We start from the raw sequence: 23,783 nt of genomic DNA, 5'->3' as shown, positions 1-23,783 counted from the left end.
GACTGTAACAGTGTGTGTGATGATACAATTTAATTTTTTTCTGTTTGGCTACCCACTTCTTGTAACCCCATTCATTAAATAGACCATCTTTTGAGTGTACTTAGACCTAATTCTTTGGTTTATTCCATTAGTCTTTATCTGTTGATGTGTAATATTTATTTTGATAATGCAAATAGATTTTAGGGAACTCTACTTTCTAAACAGCTATCCCTGCTGCTAGATTTTAAATTTAATTTCCTTTTTTCCCCTCCGTATCTTTTGTGGAAATATAGACTTTTATACTAAAAAAGTACTTTGTTGACTTTTTTTTTTTATATATATTACTGTAATGGTGGCTGTCATTTTAGGTCTTAAATGTAACTGCAGTAATTGTTAAAAAAAAGTTGAAGTTGGATATTTAGCTAGATGCCTCTGGCCTGTTTATGAACTATACCAACAGTGTTGGAGTTTCTAAGAAGACTGTTTTCTCAGATATCATGTACCTAATTGGTATTCATGAATTTTCCATGCCGTAATCCCCCAAAAGAAGTAACTCATTGGTACAATGGCACAATAAACACTGTAAAGAACAAAATGCATCTGATAAGACAATTGAATGAAGAAGTCTCCAGTTTTTGAAAGCTATTTACTTTATATATAGATATATATATAATGTGTGTATAAAATGGGTGTGTATAAATGTATAAAATACATAAAATATATATATCTCAAATGAGGGAGATGGGGAGAAAGCTCAGTAAGATCTCTTCCAGTTCGTTGTCATTTGCACATTTTTCCATGTTCATTGTGTTACCTGGACACTTGGTTTGCAAGTTGAAGCCCTTGCTGGCAGTTCGTGGGCTTGGCACCTAATGTGCTCTCAACAACTGCTGTCCTGTTTCCATCTGGTCCTTTTGTGTGAGCCATGCTTCAAGAGCTAAAGTCGTGGACTCCATTTGCCTTGCCAGTACTTACACACAAAAGGTCCCTGCTTTGATTTTCCTTATGTTATAAAGTGGAAAGTGTAATATAATGGTGATAGTTCTGCATTTGAGCTTGGTTTAGCTTTCCCTAAAATGAAGGCGATAAGGTTAAAAAAAAAAAAATGGAGTGGTATTTCTTCTCTGCTGCTCAGGGCCAAGAGGTATCTTACGCTGGGGTACAATAGGACGTTTCTGTGTAAGTCTGTCACTACCAGCAGCATTTTCTCTAGAAACTGTCTTATTTGTTAGATTCCTGAATAAAACCCCCTTTCTTTTGAAAGCGCTTGTCTTTCCTATTGGAATGGCATCTTAATAAGCCTTTTGAACAGATTTAAACTTAGGGCACATCAGCCTTCTTTTGGAAGCCAAATCGTTGCAGTTTATTTAGCCTTCCTTCCTAATCCTTTTTTAATCATTTTATCTTTAGCATATTTCCAAATGTTTCGTATCTCTCTGTAGAATCCAGAACTGGAATGAGTTCTTTAATAGTCTGATGAGGAATGAATGAAATGGAAAGATCACTTTTTCCTGTTCCTTATGTATGTTGGCATTGTGGGTTTTTTTTCCCCCCCCTGCAAGACTGTTCTCTCAGCAGGTAAGCACTTTCAACTGCTGTGGGACCTAGTGTGCCCCACCTCTAGTGAAGTCTGTGCCCTGTATTCTGGGCTGGCTTCAGGGGCAGTTGCACAGGGCTCCATGCTTCAGAGGGCCCATGCTTGGTGGAAAGTGCTGTTACTACTGTCTTGAAATCCTTCAATTTTTAATAACGGGCTCCTGAGTCTCCTATTGCCTTGAGCCCTACAAACAGCTGACTCTGCTTGTCACTGATGACTATAGGATATAGTTGGTAAGTCATGGTTCATGTCCCACACACCTTTAGTAATCATTATGGCAGCCAGACCCAGGGTGAGGAAATCTGGTTGTGAACTTGAACTCCCCTCCGTGGCGTATAGCTCTTGCTTGGTATGCTTATATAAGGCATGCTCTGTCTGCCTGTTGCCTCTCTGTTCTCTGGATTTGTCTTCCAATCCATTCTTTATCTCCCCTCAAGCATTGAGATATGTTCATGGAATTCAAATTTGTGCTATCCAAAAGATGTTCTTTCCAGAGGATACTTTCTCAGGGTCCTCTGTCCTTTGTAGTCTTCCAGTTAGTCTTCATCAAAGGTGGCTGTTGTTCACTCACTTCCAAGGACCCTCGTTCTCTCTGCTCTCTGTGCTCAGGACAGCTGGCAATTTTGCACAACAGTTCATTTCTCATCCGAATTTTAGATTTTACCTGTTTCTACAAAGAGACCAGGGTAGTAAACCTAGGAGCTCCATCTGGCATAGAAACTTGTATCGCATTGCAATGTTAGGATTCCAGAGTATGGGAAAGTGAATTGGAAATGTTTTAAAATTGAGCCATAGTATAAGTAGTAGGAGTTATTTTTTTGTTTTTTTTTTTTTGTTTGTTTTTGTTTTTTTTAACATAAAGCTAATTCTAAGTGTCAGATCTAATTTCTGGCTATTAAAATTTTTATGAATTGTCACATTTCTCAGATTGGCTGATTTTTCAGCTAATTCCCTCTTTTTCTTCTAGCTTAACAAGCAACAATTGCAGTTACTGAAAGAAAGGTTCCAGGCCTTCCTCAACGGAGAAACTCAAATTGTGGCTGATGAAGCATTTTGCAATGCAGTTCGGAGTTACTATGAGGTAAGTTTAAAGAGCTTTGTTTTTGATATTTTGATGCTTCTTAGAAAGATTTTTAAAAATGGCTTTCCTATTTTAAGGAACTCACTGGTATGATAGGAAGGCTGTGAGTTTGCAACCTTCCTGAAAGCATTGTCAAATTTATTTTGCAATTTAAAAACTCTAATTCCACAACCTGGCTTGGAGAGATAAACAGAATTGGAAATTATTCACATCTTTTCAGGAGAAGTAAACTGTTGAGAAAAGTCTTCTGGTGGTGATTGATACAGGTGAGTATAGCTATCTTTGGGTCCACACGTCTAAATTATCCTTTTTAATCAGAATTTTAATAGTAAATTACTATCTTGTACCATTGTGTGCCCTAGCCTTTATAATTAAGGCTGGTACTAATTTCAATAGGATAAACTGAATTCTTTTTTCTTCCTGGAGGAATAATACTACCAATACCACCTTGCTTATTTGTTCTGATTTTAGTTTGTGATTCATCAGGAATTCTCTGTGGATTTCCCATGAGCACCAGTTTTCACACATGGTCATTAACTGCTTCAGTGAGTTGCCAGTAGATATTAAATTTAGAGAAATCCCTTTTTATCCTAAGCATTTCAGAGTCATTGGTGGGGGGTGGGGGTGCATTCCTTTTGCTGTGTAGACAGTCGAAATCTTTAGCTGTAGAAGCAGAACATGCGAACTAGTAAAAGGAAAATGTGGAGATGAGGTAGGTCAGAACTTGCCTGATGCAGGGAATATCTTTGCATGAAAAATCACTGGATGTACAGATAATTGGTTGCATTTGTCATTTACTGATGGTAGGCGTTCGGAGGTCCCTCATGCCACCTGAGGGAGGTTTGTATTAGCCCAAGAGTTGGCCTGTTGAGTTGTATGAACGTTTGGAAGTCTTGCTTACCAAATGTCTGTATGGCATGGATTTCATGACAGCAATGACGTGTCCAACTGGATCTCGACTCAAAAGATCTTAAAGTATAGGATATATTTATATATATAAATACATATAAATAAATAAAGTATATATGAAATATAAGGACCTGTAGTAGTAGCCTCGTGTAATGAAAGAATAGCCAAAGGTCTGTGTTCGGGATGAAGGAAATGGAGGTCCTGGAAAGTAATTTGTTTTAAAAAAAGAAACAAAAACAAAAACAGGGTGCCTGGGTGGCTCAGTCAGTTGAGTGTCCGACTTCGGCTCATGTCATGATCTCACGGTTTGTGGGTTCGAGCCCCACGTCAGGCTCTTGTGCTCATGGCTTGGACCCTGGAGCCTGCTTTGGATTCCGTGTCTCCCTTTCTCACTGCCACTCTCCCATTTGTGCTCTGTCTCAAGAATAAACAAACATTGGGGCGCCTGGGTGGCGCAGTCGGTTAAGCGTCCGACTTCAGCCAGGTCACGATCTCGCGGTCCGTGAGTTCGAGCCCCGTGTCAGGCTCTGGGCTGATGGCTCAGAGCCTGGAGCCTGTTTCCGATTCTGTGTCTCCCTCTGTCTCTGCCCCTCCCCCGTTCATGCTCTGTCTCTCTCTGTCCCAAAAAAAAAAAAAAAAAAAAAAAATTGAAAAAAAGAATAAACAAACATTAAAATTTTTTTTAAATGTAATTTAAAAAATCAACCGGCTCATTTTTGGTTTGGGGAAATGTATTGTGGCCACTGGCTATGTTAACATTAGGAAAAACTGAATCTGTGTGAGGGCTTGCAGTACTATATCTGCAGTTTGCGTGTAAATCTGAAATTATTCCAAAGTAAAGTATATTCCAAAATAAGTTATTAAGCACATTAAAAAGCATAATGTGATATGGTCACACTTTGACAAGAGGCACACTTAAGCTGTGACGCTGGAGAGATTGAATTGTAATGAAAGTGTGTCCTCATTGTATCCTACATGGGGATTTTGTTCTCTTGGTGTCCTGTATAAAGATGTGGACAAATTTAGGGTTATCATGTTTGGAACATATCACATGTAGGTTGTTTCAAGAAGTGAGAAATGTTTAGTCAGGAGATGGATTAGGTGTCTGTGGAGCCAACAGCAAAACTAGCCTAAGGTGGAAACTAAAGTGGGGAGATGCCAACCTAACATCAGAGTTTTGTCGCACGCCCCAAATGCAGAATGGCTGGTGAGAGCAGCATCACCAGAGGCTAGATTCTGGCTACACTTGCACATCACTTGGGAGGCATATTGCACAAACCGGTCCTGGAACTTTGCCCTGGACTTTGTGAGTCAGAATTTCAGAATCTGTCCTTACCAAAGCTCCTCAGGTTGTTCTCCTGCAGTTGGTAGGTTTCTGAACAATGGAATTAGATGATGATTTGCTGGGATTGTTGCAAAAAGAGTCGCAAGAACTGAAGAGGTGGTTGGACTGGGTGACCAAGCATTTTCTAGTCTTCTGGATACTATTTCTAGCCAGCGTGAGACTGTATCCACCTTGCCTTTGTGCAACTCTCAAAGCCGTGTTAAGATTGGTGATATTAATCGTGTTTATGGAGGCAGCATTCCTGATTTACATTTGGGAGTTATTCTCAAGGTGGCACACAGTTGGTATTTAAACTCTTCAACAGGGGTATTTTGTTGGGTAAATACGGCAAAAAAAACTTTGCAGTTTTTTTCCTCAGAAGTCCTATTTTTGTACATATGCTGTGACTAACAGTGCTGGTAGCCTCTGGTACCTTTATGAGGTATTTTTATGGCTCAATAAAAATCCCTAATTTTTTTCTTCCAGTGTCTCTAGTAAAGAGTACACATATTACCCACAAATGAGAGGTTAGAAACTAAATCTCACAGATGTTATAGGACTTGTCTGGTAAGCATCTGAGTTAAACCTGAACCTAGATGTTCAGAAACATTCTGATAGAGCTGTTCCACGGTTGCCATTTTGAATACACCTGTGTCAGGTAGTATGTGTGAAGGACTTCAAAAAATACTTTATTTTTTAAAAATATTTTTCTTTATTTTTGAGACAGAGACAGAGCATGAGCAGGGGAGGGGCAGAGAGAGAGGGAGACACAGAAGCCGAAGCAGGCACCAGGCTCTGAGCTGTCAGCACAGAGCCAAACGCGGGGCTCGAACTCAGAACTGTGAGATCATGACCTGAGCTGAAGTCAGACATCTCACCGACTGAGCTACCGAGGCGCTCCCCAAAATTATTTTTATTCTTGAATAAACCTTTTAAACAGACTTCATCTCATTTTAGAGATGAAACTGACAAGTGTCAAAATCTGTATTGCTAATTAGTAGCACAACTAAAACCTCTCTTTCCATTAAAGCTTTTTTCTTTTTTTTGAGCATGAGACAGTGTAAGTGGGGGAGGGGCAGAGAATGAGCGGGGTGGAGAGAGAGAATCCCAAGCAGGTTCTGAGCTGTCAGTGTTGAGCCCTAGGCAGGGCTCTCTCACGAACCATGAGATCATGACCTGAGCCAAAATCCAAAGCCAGATGCTTAACCAACTGAGCTGCCCAGTTGCTCCTCCCCTAAAGTTTTTTTTTTTAAAACATTTATTCATTTTTGAGAGATGGAGACACATACATCATGAGTGGGGGATGGGCAGAGAGAGGGAGACACAGAATCCGAAGCAGGCTCCGAGCTGTCAGTACAGAGCCCCAAGTGGGGCTCGAACCCACCAACCTTTGAGATTGTGACTTGAGCTGAAAATGGGCACTCAACAGACTGAGCCCCCCAGGCACCCCTCCCCTAAAGCTTTTTAGAAGTAGATTTTAATTCACTGTATTTTGAGAAACATGTTGAACTAGATCTTACAACTACTAGAATAGGTGTTTCCTGAAGGATCTGTTTTTGTCCTGGTCATCATTGTATCCCCAGTGTGTAGAACACAAATGCATTCAGTAGCTATTTGTTGGCTAAGTGAAGGAGTATCGTAGCACCTATTTCTCTATGTAGAAATTGCTTATTTTCCCGCACAACAGTATTTTTCTAAGAGTATTTCAGTATTGTGATGGAATTTGCTTTGGTTATAAATGTTCTCATTCATGATTTGTTCTTCAGAAGTTGCAATTACTTGGGCACCTGGGTGGCTCAGTTGGTTAAGCTTCTGACTGTAAGTCATTATCTCATGGTCCCTGAGTTGGAGCCCCTCATCCAGCTCTTTGTTTACAGCTCAGAGCCTGGAGCCTGCTTTGGATTCTGTGTCTCCCTCTCTCTTCCCCTCTTCTGCTCATGCTCTCTCTCTCAAAAACCAATAAAAAAAAAAAAAAAAAACACCCAAAAAACAGATTTCAGATAGTTTAGAAGTCTGGTTGAATTTTCATGTTCTAACTTAGTATTCTATGATTCTATGATCTATGTTTTGGCTTCTCACATCCTTTGAGGTCTGTTTTCAGAGATACTTTGTTGTTTGCTATATATAATTGTTTTCAACTACTAATCTTATCAGTAGTAATTTTCTCATTTATTAGGTTCTGTAGCCTTTAGCTGCAATGGCCATTTCTAAGTATGATAGGCATGAAAAACCCTAATAAATGTGTATTACCAATAAAACTGATAGTACATCTTCATACTTTGTGAACCAAAGTTCTCCCAAAGTCTGTATGCTACTGACTTTATTTTTTTAGTTTCATAAATGCTATTTAGTGATTTTTATGGCATCTTTTCCAGCTTGGTTGTATATCTTTTTTGTAATTTTTAATTTTTTTTTAAAGACCAGAGTTACCTGCCTGGTTTTTGTTTTGCTTGTAACTTCAGATATTTGGTTTGCATTACTTTTTAGCAACTGGATCTTAATATGACTCAAAATACACATTTCTTCAAGGTACATTCATTACTTTAAAAGATAATTTCTTTCAACTAGATCATGACAGGATTGGGATTTGGTATTTTATGTGGTGCCCTCTTGGGTGTGCTTCTTCAGGTCTTTGTTTTAATAAATACCATGAATACTATTCAGTATGTCACTTACACAGAATTATATATTATGAAGGTAATGATTCCTGTTGGACAACATAATTTTTATCACATCGATTTTAATAAGATGTCTTAAGTTTGGCTTAAATACTGGCCTATAAAGTACTAAGAGTAAGTCTGTTTTTGAAATCGCACCAGTCTTTCTCACCATAAAGCTAAGCATAATTAGAAAACTGTATCCAGGCATCTAAACCACCTAACGAGGCAGCCATATGGTACAGAGGGACCAGAACGGGAAAAGAGGAAAATGGCAGGTAGTGTATATAGCTACTTAATAAAAGTTAGCAGTTATTCTCTTGATAATTTCGTCATTGCTAATGGTTGTTAGATTCTACCGTGCTTTTTTTAATTGAAATTTTCTTCCTTTCAAGTTTGTTTTGTTGTTTTTTCTTATTTTTTTAATTTTTTTTAACTGCTGCAGGTAACTTATTGTCTGGAGGAAAGCATAAATGGATATTAAGTCTACGTATTTGTTTTTTCTTGCCTTTTTTTTTTTTTTTGCGTTTTGCTTTTCAACTTAGGAAACTTCAGCTGATTCTGGGAATGGGGAAACATAAGTTTTATTACAACATAAAACTTTCCAACTTATTCTTCCCATCAGATATATGCTTGTTTCACAAGACTCAAGTGGACTTTATCCAAATACAACCAATGACAGTGTGATTTATAACAGATATGTGGGAAAGTAAATGGCTTTTCTCAGAAATTTCCAAGAGTATACAATTGCTTACTACTTGCTTTCAGCCCAACAAGCTTTCAAGTTCTGTTAGTGTGGGAGAAGGTAAAAAAAAAAAAACCAAGATGTTGGAGCTTTTCTTTGCGGGTTGGTTTTCTTCACAACTTTTCAGAAAGGGTGTGATTTTTTCTATTACTTCCACTTGTTTATGTTCTCTTCTGGTTCTGAAGAATGGACAAGGGTTATAGGGGCGTTTAGTGTTTAAAAATTGCCAAAAATATATTGACGTTAGTCTTGTCCCCACCATCACGACCACCACCATGTGCTCTCCAGAATTTCTACTTGCTAATAAGAAAAAATGAAAATTCTTTCACTAACTTAAATTTCTCTTCAGTGTTCAAATTTTATATAAAATGAAAAATTACTTTCATCTCAAAATATAGTGAGCTCTAATTTTCGCCCTTTTATTGCATACTTTTATTTAAAATGCATTTTTAAATTCTTGGATTCAGAAAATGTCTACTTTATTGAAGAACACTTGTGAGTAGAAGTAATACATGTTTATTTTAGAGAATTAAAAACTAAACAGGAAAATTTGCTATCCTAAAACTGTTGTAAAAAAATATACTACTATTTTAAAAAAGGAAAAGAAAACAAATAATCACCTGTAATTGCAAAACCTGTAAATAACTCCTTTCAACGATTTAGCGTTTCTCTTTTATACATAAGAAACTGGAATCATTTGAATTTCCTTATGTACTACTATGTCAAGACTATTTTTTTTTTTTTTTAAGTTTATTTTGAGAGGGAGTGGGGAGGCAATGAAGGGGAGAGAGGATACCAAGCAGGCTCCATGCTGACAGCATGGAGCACAGTGCGGGGCTCAAACTCACGATCTGTGAGATCATGAACTGAGCTGAAACTGAGAGTCATCGGTCGTCGAATGCTTAACTGACTGACTCACCCAGGCACCCCTGTCATGAGCATTCTTTAACAGTTCACCATAAACATGGTTTTAAATAGGTGCATAATACATACACCATTGATAAAAATAAAACCCATGTATCTTTTAATTTTCTTAATAGATGTTCCAACTTTTTCCATTTTTAGCTATTAAAGTACTGAAATGGTCATTCATACTCATTTATTTTTGATAAATTTCTGCAGGTGGTATTACGGGATGATCTGAAATGAGCATTGTTTACTCTTCATACCAGTTACTAAATTGCCCTCAAAAGTAGTAATAACTTGTGGTAAAAACAATGAGAGCCTCATTTTTAAAAAGTTTATTTTTAATGTGTTTGTTTATTTCTGAGACAGAGAAAGACAGCATGAGTAGGGGAGGGGCAGAGAGAGAGGAAGACACAGAATCTGAAGCAGGCTCCAGACTCTGAGCTGTCAGCACAGCCCGACACGGGGCTCGAACTCACAGACTGTGAGATCATGACCTGAGCTGAAGTCGGATGCCCAACCGACTGAGCCACCCAGGCGCCCCTAAAAATGTTTGTTTTTGAGAGTGCATACAAGCAGGCAAGGTGCAGAAAGAGGGAGACACAGAATCTGAAGCAGGCTCTAGACTCTGAGCTGTCAGCACAGAGCCCAACACGGGGCTCGAACAGATGAACTGTGAGATCATGGACCTGAGCCAAAGTCGGACGCTTAACAGACAGAGCCACCCAGGCACCCAGAGAGTGCCAGTTTTTTCCTTCACACTTGGTATTACCATAAAATAAATGCCAGCTATTTGGTTCACTTATTTCTGTTTTACTAGTGTGGTTTTGACAGTCTCTATTGGTCATTCATATTTCTTGAATTACCTGTTCATATCCTTTGTCCATTTTTCCATTTGGATATTCTGTCAAATACTGGGTTTATGGGTGTTTTTTATACAGCAAGAAAACTATTAATCCTTTGTTATGCTGTGGTCATTTATCTTTTTTTTTTTTTTTTTTTTTTTTTTTTTTTTTTGCATGTTTCCTTACCTCCAGTAGTGATTCATTTCCTGTTCTGGTGGAATGAAAGACCTGTTCACATACAGAGTAGAACCTATACCCTATTTTGTTAGCTTTGGATTTTCTTCTTCAGAAATCACTTGTGACCGTGCTTTCCATCATACTTCCAGCTACTGCCTTTCTTTGCTCTGTCAGTAGCTAATATTGGTGTAACTCCTGTCACTGCTGTGCCTGAAGGGGGAAGATGATCTCAGACTGCCTCTAATTGCACAAGTCCCTGAAGGGTAATTTGTGTCTTGCTACTTTTCCTTTCTTTGTCCTGTGTGCTCTTACATCTCCAAAATGAAAAGAACAAATAGAGGAGCTTGGCTTGATACTATTGTCCTCAGACAAATACCTGAGCCATAGTTTTGAATTCTTAGATAAACACATTAAGACAAAGCAAAACGATCTATCTCGTCCAGAACACCAAGGAACTTTGGCCTGCTTCTTCCATGGAAATTGGGGTATGCGTTCTTGTTACGTAAAAATTAAGTGCAGGAGTGCCTGGCTGGATCAGGCAGTAGAGCATAGGACATTTAATCTCAGGGTTATGAGTTTAAGCCCCACACTGTGTGTAGAGCTTTTTAAAAGGTTGACCTCAAGGGTTGCCTGTTGTGGTCCAGGTAGAGGTGACAGTGACCTATGAACTAGAATGAGAACCCTGGAGATGAAGATCAATGGAAAGACTGGGATCTGTTTGGAGGATAGAGATTATTAATCTCTGACCTTGATACTTGACCCCCCCATCTTCACCTCAATGATAAAATTGTCACATATTACAAGTATAGATATTTAATGGTTTGTGAAAACTGAGAGCGTTTTAATGCGTTTTGTCTTGTTTTATGTAATTACTGTCGTTATTTTAGAGTTAACCTGTACAGCCTGAGTGTTCCTTTGTCTAGTGTGTGCCAACTAAAAGGAGAGAGAGGCTGAGCAGGCCTGCATTTAAATATTTTGATGAAAGTTTCTTTATCATTTTACTTTGGGATAGAAAGATTTACTTTTCATATTCCAAGGGATGTTTGACCTGTCAAAATCTTTTACAATGTGAAATAATGCCATGGAAAAGGCCTATTTTTTCATAGGGAATTGACGATTGCTGAGTAAACCAAGATTGGCAGCCTGTGGCAGGAGGGTGTAAAAAAAGGTCAGCACATTCACAGATGAAATCCAGTAACCAGTAATGAGAAGTGAGGTTTTAAATTTGCATTGAGCTCTGCGGATCACATCGCGTTTGCTATTTTTGATATTAGCCATTTTATTTCACATCACATTTTCTTAAATTCTAAGGATGGCATTTTCAATTAAGTATTCTGTAAGAATCTGGAAAATGTTTTCATGTCTGAGATTCCTATTTCTGTTCAGGGGAGCTTCCTTGATGCTCTCTGTCAGTGAGTTTTGTAGACCTGCCTACCTTCTTGATGGCATCCATTTCATGGTGAAGAAGGGTTAGTCTATAGATTGTATGATTTTGTTGTTTGAAGGTAGGTGATGTTTGAAGCAAATCTGGTTTGACCATTTTCCTCCTCTTCACATGTTTTTAGAAGAAATTGTCTTTGTTTTTCAAGCTCATATAACGTATTTGTGGTAGAGGGCATGGTTAGACCTTTATCTCTTAACTCTTTATGTTCTTTACATTTTAAGACAACGATATTGTATCTTTACCATGGGCTATGGGTTAGTAGACCTAGTGCAGCTTTCCAGTTTGGCTGGTGATTTGGAAATTTAATCCAAGCCAGGTAGCCACAAAGAACAGAAGTATCTGTGGCTTACTTCAGGCCAGCATTCTCTAATCCCCAAACCCAGTGTGAGAGTTCTCCATTTAGGGTTACCACATGACAAAGGTAGACTTCTGAGCTTTGCCCTATCTCAGGTGCTTTTTTTTTTATTAAATTTTAAAAATTTACATCCAAGTTAGCATATAGTGCAACAGTGGTTTCAGGGCTAGATTCCTTAATGCTCCTTACCCATTTAGCCCATCCCCCCTCCCACAACCCCTCCAGTAACCTTCTGTTTGTTCTCCATGTTTAAGAGTCTCTTATGTTTTGTCCCCCTCCCTGTTTCTACATTATTTTTGCTTCCTTTCCCTGTGTTCATCTGTTCTGTGTCTTAAAGTCCTCATATGAGTGAAATCATATGATACTTGTCTTTCTCTAATTTTGCTTAGCATAATACCCTCTTGTTCCATCCACATAGCTGCAAATGGCAAGATTTCATTCTTTTTGATTGCTGAGTAATACTCCATTGTGTATATATATACACCACATCTTCTTTATCCATTCATCCATCAGTGGACATTTGGGCTCTTTCCATACTTTGGCTATTGTTGATAGTGCTGCTGTAAACATTGGGGTGCTTGTGTCCCTTCAGAACAGCGTATCAGGTGCTTATTTTTGAGTCACACCACAGGCATGTTCTACTTTGGCCTAACATCATGATCCAGGAAGAATTTAGACCTATGTTGGTCCAACTATCATGCTTTCTATCAGGCACTCTCAGTTCTTTCAATAAAATGCAAGTCAGCAAAGCCATATCCTCCTCCCGGGAAAATTCCACATTAGTGCTTAGAGAATCTGACTGGTATCACTGCTGGTGCTTTGTGATGGATGAGCTGTTGGGTCACAGATTACATTTTTTAAGGGAAATGCTCTTTAAGTGTCTTTGAGAAGTTGTTTAGTGTCATTTGTTAAATTATGTCACCCTAAGGTTAACATGTCTTTGAAAAACTATTGTGCTTTGACTTACCTAATTAGGCAAGTTATATCTTATGTGGATTGTTTTTTGGTATCAGAAAGTTGTTTCTAATTCTACAGTTAATTTCTTTGATTACCTGGAGCATTTTTCAATTTTCAAAAAGTTTCAGGAGTTAAATAATCCCTTTCCCTGATGCTTTATGACCCTGAAAGCATCAAGACGCTTTGTGGTTACTTAAATGTCACTCTTAAGTCGAATGCCTTTCCTCTCCTTATCTTCTGTCAGGTTTACTCATTAGAACTTTTTTTTTTTTTTTTAACGTTTATTTATTTTTGGGACAGAGAGAGACAGAGCATGAACAGGGGAGGGGCAGAGAGAGAGGGAGACACAGAATCGGAAACAGGCTCCAGGCTCTGAGCCATCAGCCCAGAGCCCGACGCGGGGCTCGAACTCACGGACCGCGAGATCGGGACCTGGCTGAAGTCGGATGCCTAACCGAATGCGCCACCCAGGTGCCCCTCATTAGAACTTTTTAGCGTAGAACTTCTATTTATTTTTAAGGGAGGGACAGAGAGAGAGAGGGAGACACAGAATCTGAAGCAGGATCCAGGCTCTGAGCTGTCAGCATGGAGCCCGATGTGTGGAGCTTGAACTCATCAACCTCGAGATCATGACCTGAGCCGAAGTCAGACGCTTAACTGACTGAACCACCCAGATGCCCCTGAAATTGTTTTTAAAGCCTTGTCTTTCACTGCTTTCAGGGGTGAGATCTTGAGAGGAATCCCATGTACCCTTGTTAGCATAGTCCCAGTGGGGGCTGGTCTCACCTTGGTATGTCTAAGTTTTTCTCTGTCCTAAAAAATGAATAGAATATGCTCTTGAAAAGCATAAGGTATTAAGCAGGTAAAATATGCAAGACAATGACCAGCTAAGATTGCCATTGATCATCTGTTTCTTAGCTCATATAACTTGAATACCTCTATTAACTGTTTTCAAAGTACTTATTGAAAGGTCTGTTTGATACCTCCACAAAACACACTGAAGACCTAGCCCTTATCCTTTAACACTTTACAGTTAAAACAAAAAAACCTCAGTGTCCATGAAGGTACTGGTTCTTCTGATCTTTTCAGAAGATCACAGAGAATTATGGAAAGAGCCTAAATGTCCATCAACTGATGAATGGATAAAGAAATTGTGTCCATCAATTGATGAATGGATAAAGAAATTAATTCTCCATACACAATGGAGTACTACATGGCAATGAGAAAGAATGAAATATGGCCCTTTGTAGCAACATGGATGGAACTGGAGAGGGTTATGCTAAGTGAAATAAGCCATACAGAGAAAGACAGATACCATATGGTTTCACTTTTATGTGGATCCTGAGAAACTTAACAGAAACCCATGGGGGAGGGGAAGGAAAAAAAAAAGAGGTTAGAGTGGGAGAGAGCCCAAAGCATAAGAGACTCTTAAAAACTGAGAACAAACTGAGGGTTTTGATGGGGGGTGGGAGGGATGGGAGGGTGGGTGATGGGTATTGAGGAGGCCACCTTTTGGGATGAGCACTGGGTGTTGTATGGAAACCAATTTGACAATAAATTTCACATATTGAAAAAAAAATCACAGGAACATTCTTTTGCATACAAATCTGTGATGGGAGTTTTATTTAAAAGTAGTTGAGCTGGTGAAAGAAGATTTGGTGTCTTGATGAAGGATAACTATTTGAAAAAAATTGTCAAGCTGCTTTGGAAGTGCCTACTATTTTTAGCCAAAGGGATAATATAAAAGTTGTATGCATTTATCCCATAATCCTTCAGCCTTCCACTCACTGTGTGTGAGGTGCTATGCAGGTACCCTCCAGGTGTTTGACTGCTACTTTGCTCCTAAAGTACTAGCTGTTCCATTAAGGGTAAAGACAGAGTATCAGCATTCCTAGCTGTAATGAGAGGAAGGATCATGAAGAATGCTAAAAGAGAAAGATGTCAGAGAGAAGCTGATGAATTATAATTTACAGCTGAGGATCTTTTTTAAAAATATTTTTTAATATCCATTTGTTTAAGACAGACCATGCAAGCGGGAGAGGGGCAGAGAGAGATAGGGAGACGCAGAATCCGAAGCAGGCTCTGAGCTGTCAGCAAAGAGCCCTACGTGGGTCTGGAACCCATGAACCTATCTGAGCCACAGTTGGATGCTTCACCGACTGAGCCACCCAGGCACCCGACAGCTGAGGTTCTTAATCTGGATAGAATTCAGGGAATCTGAGCTCAGGTGGAAAAACATTACACCTTTATTTTCGCTAATCTGTAACTGAAACTTAGCATTTACTTATGAATGTAGAAAACAAGCTACAGTAGTACTGGCTGTTATCTGTGGCTTTATCTCCAATCAAAATACATGTTTCTTCCTATCACATATTTCATTGCAGCTATCTTGAAATACTGTTTACATTCATGAGCTACACTGAAACTACAGTACTTTTAATACCTTATTGCATCTTTAAAAAAATTTTTTTTTAATGTTTATTTTTGAGCACAAGAGAAGAGAGAACGTGAGCAGGGGAAGGGCGGAGAGAGGGAGACACAGAATCTGAAGCAGGCTCCGGCTCTGAGCTGTCAGCACAGAGCCTGACACGAGGCTTGAACCCATGAACTGCAAGATGATGACCTGAGCTGAAGTCGGACACTTAACTGACTGAGCCACCCAGGTGCCCTCTGTATTGCATCTTCTTAATGAGTTATTAACGATACATATAAACTTCCTGCCACACATTGGCTTTTAAAATATTTTTTATAACTGTATTTCAGTAAAACTGCTTTTCTTTGTAATCCTGTGAATTTGTTTAAAAGCACTATCCTCAGAAGGGATTCATAGGCTTTACTAGACTGCCAAAAAAGATCCTATTACCAAAATGGTTAGAAATCTTAGAGGACTTTTGAAGACTTCAATACAGAGGTAATAGGGTGTAAGCATAAGGGGTGAAAGCGGGCAGACAAAAGTGTGTTTTGTTTCTGTGCTGGGATTGCAGATTTAACACCTATCTGTGTGACTCTTAGAACTGAACCTTGCTGCTTCATTTTCTTCATCTGTAAAACGGTGCTAGTGCATCTCCCTCCCAGGATTGTTGTTGATTCAATTGCCAAGCCCAGTGTTAGATGTGAGCTATTTATTACCTGGAGCATTGCTTTCCCAAAAGTACCTCCCCCCCCCCTTTTTTTTTTTTGCCTAGTTCAGCACTTAATTCATATTATGTGTATTCCTTCCTAATTAAATGCTCTTTCAGAATGGGAAACCATGGCTTATATATGTTAAGAACATAGAGACATAAAGTAATCAATTTTGAGTGAAATAGCTCATCTAATAAACATTGAAATGCTAATCAGGTACTGTCTTATGCTCTGGAAATACAAAGATGGATAAGCAAGGTCCCTTGACCTCAAAGACTCCAGTGTGTTTGGACGGATAGATACATGAGCAGTTGATGATTAAAATCACCCTGGGCCAACTTTACTGGCTTGGAGTAGGGAGGACTGAAACCACATCACCCTTCTAAGTTCTCCCTTCTGTACAGAATAAACCTAAGAAGACTTGAATGTGCTGTCACCTACGTCTATGTGACAGTTTTATGTACATAGTAGTTGACACTTGGTGATTTCTGTGAAGCTGTGAAAATTAGATTAAGCGTGTTAATGTACCACAGTGTGTGGCACATATTACATTTGAGATGGTAGCTTTTCAGTTGAATGATACGAAACTGCCAATATGTTTTTAATAAAAAAAAAAGCTTCCTATGGATACATCTAATAGTATTTAAAGCTGCAATAATTCTACTTGCTGTCTCTCATAGGTGGTTTTGTGTGTCAGTGTTTTTTAAAAATTCTTTGTTTATTTTTGAGAGACTGGGTGAGTAGGGGAGGGGCATAAAGAGAGGGAGACAGAATTTGAGGCAGGCTCCAGTCTCTGAGCTGTCAGCACAGAGCCTGTTGTAGGGCTTGAACCCACAAACCCCAAGATCATGACCTGAGCCAAAGTCAGACGCTTAACCAACTGAGCCACCCAAGTGCCCTTGTGTGTCAGAAATCTTGTGAACATCTAGATATCGGTCAGAATCGTATGTGATTGACTTTTAAGAACGTGACTGGAGGCAGATGACTTATTAGGGGCAGACTAGAAGATTCCAAAGGTTCTTCATGAAAATCCTTCATCATATATACTTTTGTAATACCTTATGCTTACTTACTGTCAAGGTATATTTAAGCATATACAGTTTTAACAGCATTAATACTGTTTTTATGTGTTCTTAATTTTGCTTCCAAATATTTGACATGTCCTCTCAAATCACATTTAGAAATTAATGTTTAAATTATTTAATAAAATGGTGTTTATTATCTCAGAAACAGTCTCTGCTGTCTCATGAGGCCTGACACCTAATCAGCCAACATTTGGATATCCATTGATCATGTAGATTTGGAGTAGCCCTGCCTGTGCTCCAAAATTAGGGGAAAATTGTGAGCTGTTGAATTCAAACATAATGTTTAGGAAACATTTTAGTAAATGTAGTTCTCTATTGCAAGAACTCTCCTTTTTGAATAAGCTTTTTCCATTCTGAGATGGTATGTACGTGTTTTCATTTTTTAAATTGCAACAGACAGTTGCAGGGGAAATTCTTCCTTCCCCAATGGCCTTTTAATCTCTGATTTTGAAGAAGCGGTAAGTGATGATTTTCTACTTCTGTGATTTTTTTTTTTTCAGTCACCTTGGACTATATTTAATCCTTTATATACTGCTGAGATTTTAGCTTGACTAGAGTTCTGAAAATTTCTATCTCACATAGGGGAATTTAATTCCCATCCTGGCTTGGCTTCTCCTTTTCTTATAAAATTATATGCATGTTATAGCATAGCACGGATAGGTGTTAAACCAGTGATCGTTATAGATGGATTATGAAGGGTCCTTCAAGAGGTAAGGCTGTAAATACACTTCATCTCAGTTCCATGCATACTGGAAAGAAAAATGGATGCCAGCTTCCCTCCCTGTTTCTGTGCCTAGTAGCCTTGGTTTTTAAAATTGACTTCATGTGTACTCTCGTTAGTCACTCCGAGGGATAGGTGTGGTGTGAACTTGGCCCTCTTGTTTCCTTTACAGCATGGAGAAAGTAGATGATTTGAGCAACCTAGGGAGCAGAGAGGAAGGGCGGTGTTGGGGGACTTCCTGCTGACTCCCCTGTAAACAGAATTCCACACCTCAGTTAGGCTGGCCTTTTTCTGTTTCGCTCCCTTGTCCTTCCTTTGTTTTCCCTCTTTCCCTGACCCCGACCCCATTTAAAGAGCTCTTGGTATGGTCAGCACCTCTCATCTCAAACCTAGTGACTGCTGGCCCCTTCTCCTCTCACACTTGAAGATCCTGGGTTGCCCATGGCTATCAGCAAGTATGCTAAGGGGGTTGAGTCCATAGAACATGGAGGGATTTGCATCTCGGCTTTTTTTTTTTTTTTTTTAAACTTCATCCCTTCAAAATTGATACACTGAAGGTGGCATCAGATAGCAGTCCCTGAAAGTTTAAAAAAAAAAAGTTTTAACATTCATTTTTGAAAGACAAAGTGAGCAGGAGGAAGGAGGGGGTAGAGAGGGGGAGGGAGACACAGAATCTGAAGCAGGCTCCAGCCTCTGAGCTGTCAGCACAGAGCCCAACGTGGGGCTTTGAACCCACAAACAGTGATATGATGACCTGAGCTGAAGTTGGATGCTTAACTGACTGAGCCACCTGAGTGCCCCATCCCTGAACATTTTAGTATTGAAACACAATCAGTGGCTAACGATTGTTGTAAATGTAGCAAGTTGGAGGTGTAAAGAGGTCCACCCTAAACTATATTCTTTGCCAAATCCTGTTTGAGAAAATGAGTTTATTTGCTTCTATTCACTGCTATATCAAACCAGCTGACCAGGGTCCTTGGCTCCCCACATTGTCTCTGAGAAGTAGTCCATGGTTCTTGTTTCGCTTCTGTGCTCTACAGTGTGTTCTCATTCTTTTAAATGTTATGTTGTAATACTTGGATTATACATGGAGCCATTTGATCAGTTCCTTGCCAATTTATGTCTTCGTTTTAGTCTATTCAGGCTGCTATAATAAAACACCATACATTGGATGACTTATAAACAATAGAAAGATTTTTCTCTAAGTTCTGGAGACTGGGAAGTCTAAGATCATGGTCTGGAATAGTGAATGGGGTAGCAGGCAAGGAACTAATTCCTGGTTAATGCATGGTGCTTTCTTGCTGTGTCCTCCTCATTCAGTGGAACAAGCTAGGGAGCTCCACTGAGTCCCTTTTTATAAGAGCCCTAATCCATTCATGAGGGCTCTACCCTCTGGACTTAAGTATCTTCCAGAGACCTCACCTCCTAAAACCATCACATTGGGTGTTAGGATTTCAGTGTTCAGAATTTGGTGGGGGGGGGGGGGACAAGCCTTAAATCATAGACCTCGTTTCACTACATCATACATGACTGTTCAGTGATGGGGGGGAGGGGAGGGTGGTGGTGCAGAACTGTAGTTACCTGAGAATGACATACACATCTTACTTTTCGTTATCCATGGTTTTCCCATCCTGCTCTATCCAGAGAACACTTATCTGTCCTGGAAGACTGAGCTTCCTTCTTACGTCCTCTGTGTAACCCTCCCTTCTCTCCCCATCCTCATTCCACTTCTCCCTTCCCTCCTTTTCTTTTCCCCTTGTCCTCCCACATGATTTTTCCATGTCAAAAGATTTACAGATCTATAGGAACATAATGGATGATGTGGATATGACCTTGGAGTAGATTAAGATGTAATAGTTGAATTGCATAATGACGATCACATAAACTACACAAAGTTTCTACCCTTAGTAAACTCTAAATGTGAATTTTGAAAAAGAAAAAGGGGGGATATACTGCTGGTCTGAGGTAAATAGTATTTTGGTATTTTCTGCCCAGTAATTTTATTATCTCAGCAAAATGTTTATCTTCTCTAGGGTACATTCTCAAATTTAAGGCCTTTGAGCTAAAAGATGGAAGGGATGGAAAGATTTCAGTTGCTCAATGTTGTATAACATTGGTTTTTCTACAGTATAATGTTGTTTACTCCCTATTATCTTAAAGCTGCTTCATTATTACTCTTAGCTTGGGGGTATGAAAATCGGTTTTTTTATTTTCAAGATAACTTCCATATGGAAAATCTAAACAGTACTATCTATAGACCAATTTTTAGTCAATATTTATTGGGAGAAAAAGTTTCTGCTACTTTTTAATGTTCTTTATAATTTTTATGGAAAATTCTACATGTTCTTACCCATTTAATGTTTTCATTCAAAAATTAAGCACTACCTACAAGAACTATTTATGGTCTGTGTTTTTAAATGTCTTTGTACCTTCAATTTACACATTTTTTGAAGTTGTCAGACTGTTAAGGCATTGCTACTAACTATCTGTCCCCTTTGCTTATTTGGTGGGACCAAACAAAAAGAGGAGAAAACCTCTTAATTGGGTTCTTGACATGCTATTTGGGAAATTTAGTGTGAAGTAGTAAAAAATGATAGATAATGCCAAAGATGAAAATAAGCTGGGGATCTGTGACATCTTGAATTCAAACATATTAAATGTACAGAATAGTTAATGTTAAGAAAGATTACTTGCAGTAAAAATCTGTGTTTTGTCATTTAGTTCATTATAAATTTCCCTTAAGTGGTAAATTTTGTTTGTATATTGAAAACTCAGGTATAGCATGTGTTAGATTGTCCGCTCTGTCCTAGAATGAAAGGCGTGTTTACATTCTATGTAGAAACTGAACTCCTTTTCTTCGGATGTAGAGTGACTATAAATAGACTCACAGTACTTTAGATCAGATTTGCCCCCAAATGAGTTTATTGCAAACTTCAGGGAAGAAAAAGTTTATGTTGAAATGTGTATAAAACATACGGCCCTTAGTAAAATCTAGAGGAGCACAATCATGTTGTTCTTAATGTTGGTCACAGTGGATGGATGACTTTATTATTGGCACCTTACTAAGAGTAGACTATTGGGATTTTTAGTCTGGAGTTGTGTATTGGTTGGTTTTTACAGTTGTACCACTGGGTTTCTTTTTGTCATAGCTTGTGTGTGAAAGTTTTAAGCCTTATGCTATGGAGAAGTTTTTGGCCTTGGCGGAGGAGTATAGCTGGCTTTGTCCATGGGAAAGCTGCTCTTGATTTAGAGGCAGTTACTGTATTTACACTTAGACCTTACTCAAAGGAGCATGCACTCAGTTTAAACTACAGGTGGCCCTGGTACACAGGCTTAGAATAACGCTGGTGTTTTCCTAGGCATAAGTGTGTGAAAGACCATCTTTTCCACGTCGTTTAGGCATAAGCAATATAGTATCTGCTCATCTTTAATTGCAAGGCATAGAAATCCTGTTGTGTGACTTACAGAGGAGCCACGTTTGGATTCATGCTGTTTGTCCGTAGGCTCAGATTCCATACCCCCGACCCAGGCCCATTCCACCAGTTTGGCTGTGAGGAGAGAAACCTTCACCAGGAAGCAGGGTTATATAAGGCCTAACCAAACCTAACTAGTGACAGTGGACACTCCAATAATAGTCACTTACTAAAGAATAATGTCATGCCACTTGAGAGACTACCCATGCTATTCAGTACTGAGGGTGGGGGGGGGGTAAGGGGTATATACAAGTTAAAAGGTTTTATATATGATGGAAGAGATTGAAAGCCTCAAAACCTGGTATCAGGCGTTCATCATTGCAGGAAGGAAAAGTGTCTCAAATGTCATTCTGAGAGTGAAGATTGTTTATAGAGGCGGGTTCTTACACCACCCACTTGGTAAATTCATAGTGTTAATTAAAGTCATCATCTTAATGGGAGTACTTAGGTTTACAGGTCAGTCAGAACAGCTGCCATGGACTGATTAGCATCTTGGCAACATTAAAAGGCTTTTTTTTTTAATCTTTTTTTTTTTTTTTAAAAACCTTTGACTTTTCTATCTTGGCTATAGTTTTGGCTACATACACTGTTCCCTCAGATAACTGACTTACTGCTGAGTCCGGGTACTTAATTCTGTAGATAATTATAACCCCAAAGAATGAACTTGAAAGTAGTAAACATGATAAAAAGTAAGGAAACTGAGGCTAAAGTCTAGTTGTGGTAGACCTGTGAGACTGATGCTACCCAGATTAATGAAAAAATGCATAAATAAGCACAGTTAGATAAGCCCAAATAGCAGAATTACATTTGAATTTTAGCTACTTTGAACAATGCTAGGCCAATACGTTTGGAAACTTTTATGAATTGATGTTTTTGTTGGAAAACAAAATTGAAGAAGAAAAAGAAACCCTGAATGATCTATAATCCTTTAAGACAGTGAAATGATAAGTTGCACTCAAATAGTTTTACCAAACCTTAAGGGAAAAATAATTTCTAAGACCTATTCTGGAAATGAGAAGAAATGCTTGTTTGATGAGGCTGGTAAATCTTTGTACAAACGAAATTGGAAAATATATGAATAGGAAACTAAAGATCAGCCTTTTTACATAGATACAAAAATCCTTAATAAAATGTTAAATATCAGTGTTGTGTATCAAAAAGTGTGTTCTATCCTGAGTGGGTGAATGGGTCAGTATTAGAAAAACTATTAATATTGTATACATTGAGCTAAGAGAGAAATCATTATGTTAATGTAACAAATGGCATTTAATACAATTCAACATGTGTTTAGGATAAAATATGCAAGATAAAAATGGGCACTAGAAAGGTTCTTGAATATCAAAAATTTACACAAAGCATCTAGTTAATGAAGACTTTGAAGTTTTCAAAAGAAAAGACAAGGCTGTCACCCCTTACTATTCAAGTATTCCATGATGTAACAGAAGTCCTAGTCACTGCAAATAAGAAAAAGTGACTTTAAACTTGTAAAAGTAAACTATCCACATTTGCAGGTGCTACGTTTTCTATGTAGACCATTTCAAGAAAACCTATAGAGAAACTACTAAAACTAATGACTTCGGCAGGATTGCTGGATAAAAACTAGGCCAACCTACAGAAATCTGTACCACTTTTATTAAAGAGCTAGTAAAAAAAAAAAATGGGAAAAAAACAATTCATTCTCAAAAGCATCAAAACTCAAAGTACCTGTTAGGTACGAATCCAGCCAAATACTGCAAGGTCCCAGGGAGAAATATCATGAAATATTATTGAAGGTAGAGAACATGTTTCTGAATGGGAATATTTGATGGCATTAGTTATAATTTAACCTGAGCATACTCAGGAAATCATTGAAATTAAAACCTCCAACAGAATCTTGCTTTTTCTTACGTTACTTGATAAGCTGATACTGAAACTTCTGTGGAAAAGCAAAGGATCAAGAAACAGGCATGATCGTGTGGAAAAGGAGAAATGGCATGGGGAGATTTGCTGTACCAGGAACCCATGATTATAATTAAGATGGCTTATTTACTTCTCTATTATTGTCATAATATAAATAAATCCATGCATAGGTATAAACTTGATCTATTTCACAAATGGCATTACAAACTTTTGAAGAAATGATGGACTGATGAATAAACATTGCTAGGATAACTGGCTACCCGTAGGGAGTTAAGATACTACTGGATTCTGTCCTCACACTCTGCACAAATACGTTCTAAACATATTAAATACAGAAATGCAAAAAGCAAGAACTTTGAGGAAAATGTAAGTGAAAATAGAAAGGATGACAGGATTTTTAAGCCAAAGAAAGCACAAACCATAAGTGATTGAAAAAAATGCTAAAAGCTGAAATACTTCACATGACAAAACAAAGTAGGGAGAAAATAGTTGGTATTACCATCAAC

At 38.5% G+C, this 23,783-nt stretch overlaps 1 protein-coding gene across 18 annotated transcripts in view; it reads left to right on the top strand.

The window, feature by feature from the left end:
• CADPS2 (calcium dependent secretion activator 2) overlaps positions 1-23,783 on the top strand; it is a 540,447-nt gene that overhangs the window by 122,937 nt on the left and 393,727 nt on the right. For all 18 annotated transcript variants that reach the window (XM_030308335.1, XM_030308333.1, XM_030308325.1 and 15 more), the window contains exon 2: positions 2,544-2,657. In XM_030308335.1, coding sequence (XP_030164195.1) covers positions 2,544-2,657 — 114 coding nt within the window. The remainder of the gene's footprint in view (positions 1-2,543; positions 2,658-23,783) is intronic.

This window comes from Lynx canadensis, chromosome A2, assembly GCF_007474595.2.
Source record: "Lynx canadensis isolate LIC74 chromosome A2, mLynCan4.pri.v2, whole genome shotgun sequence".
NCBI classification, from domain to species: Eukaryota; Metazoa; Chordata; class Mammalia; order Carnivora; family Felidae; genus Lynx; species Lynx canadensis.
This window is presented reverse-complemented; position numbering and strand designations above follow the sequence as displayed.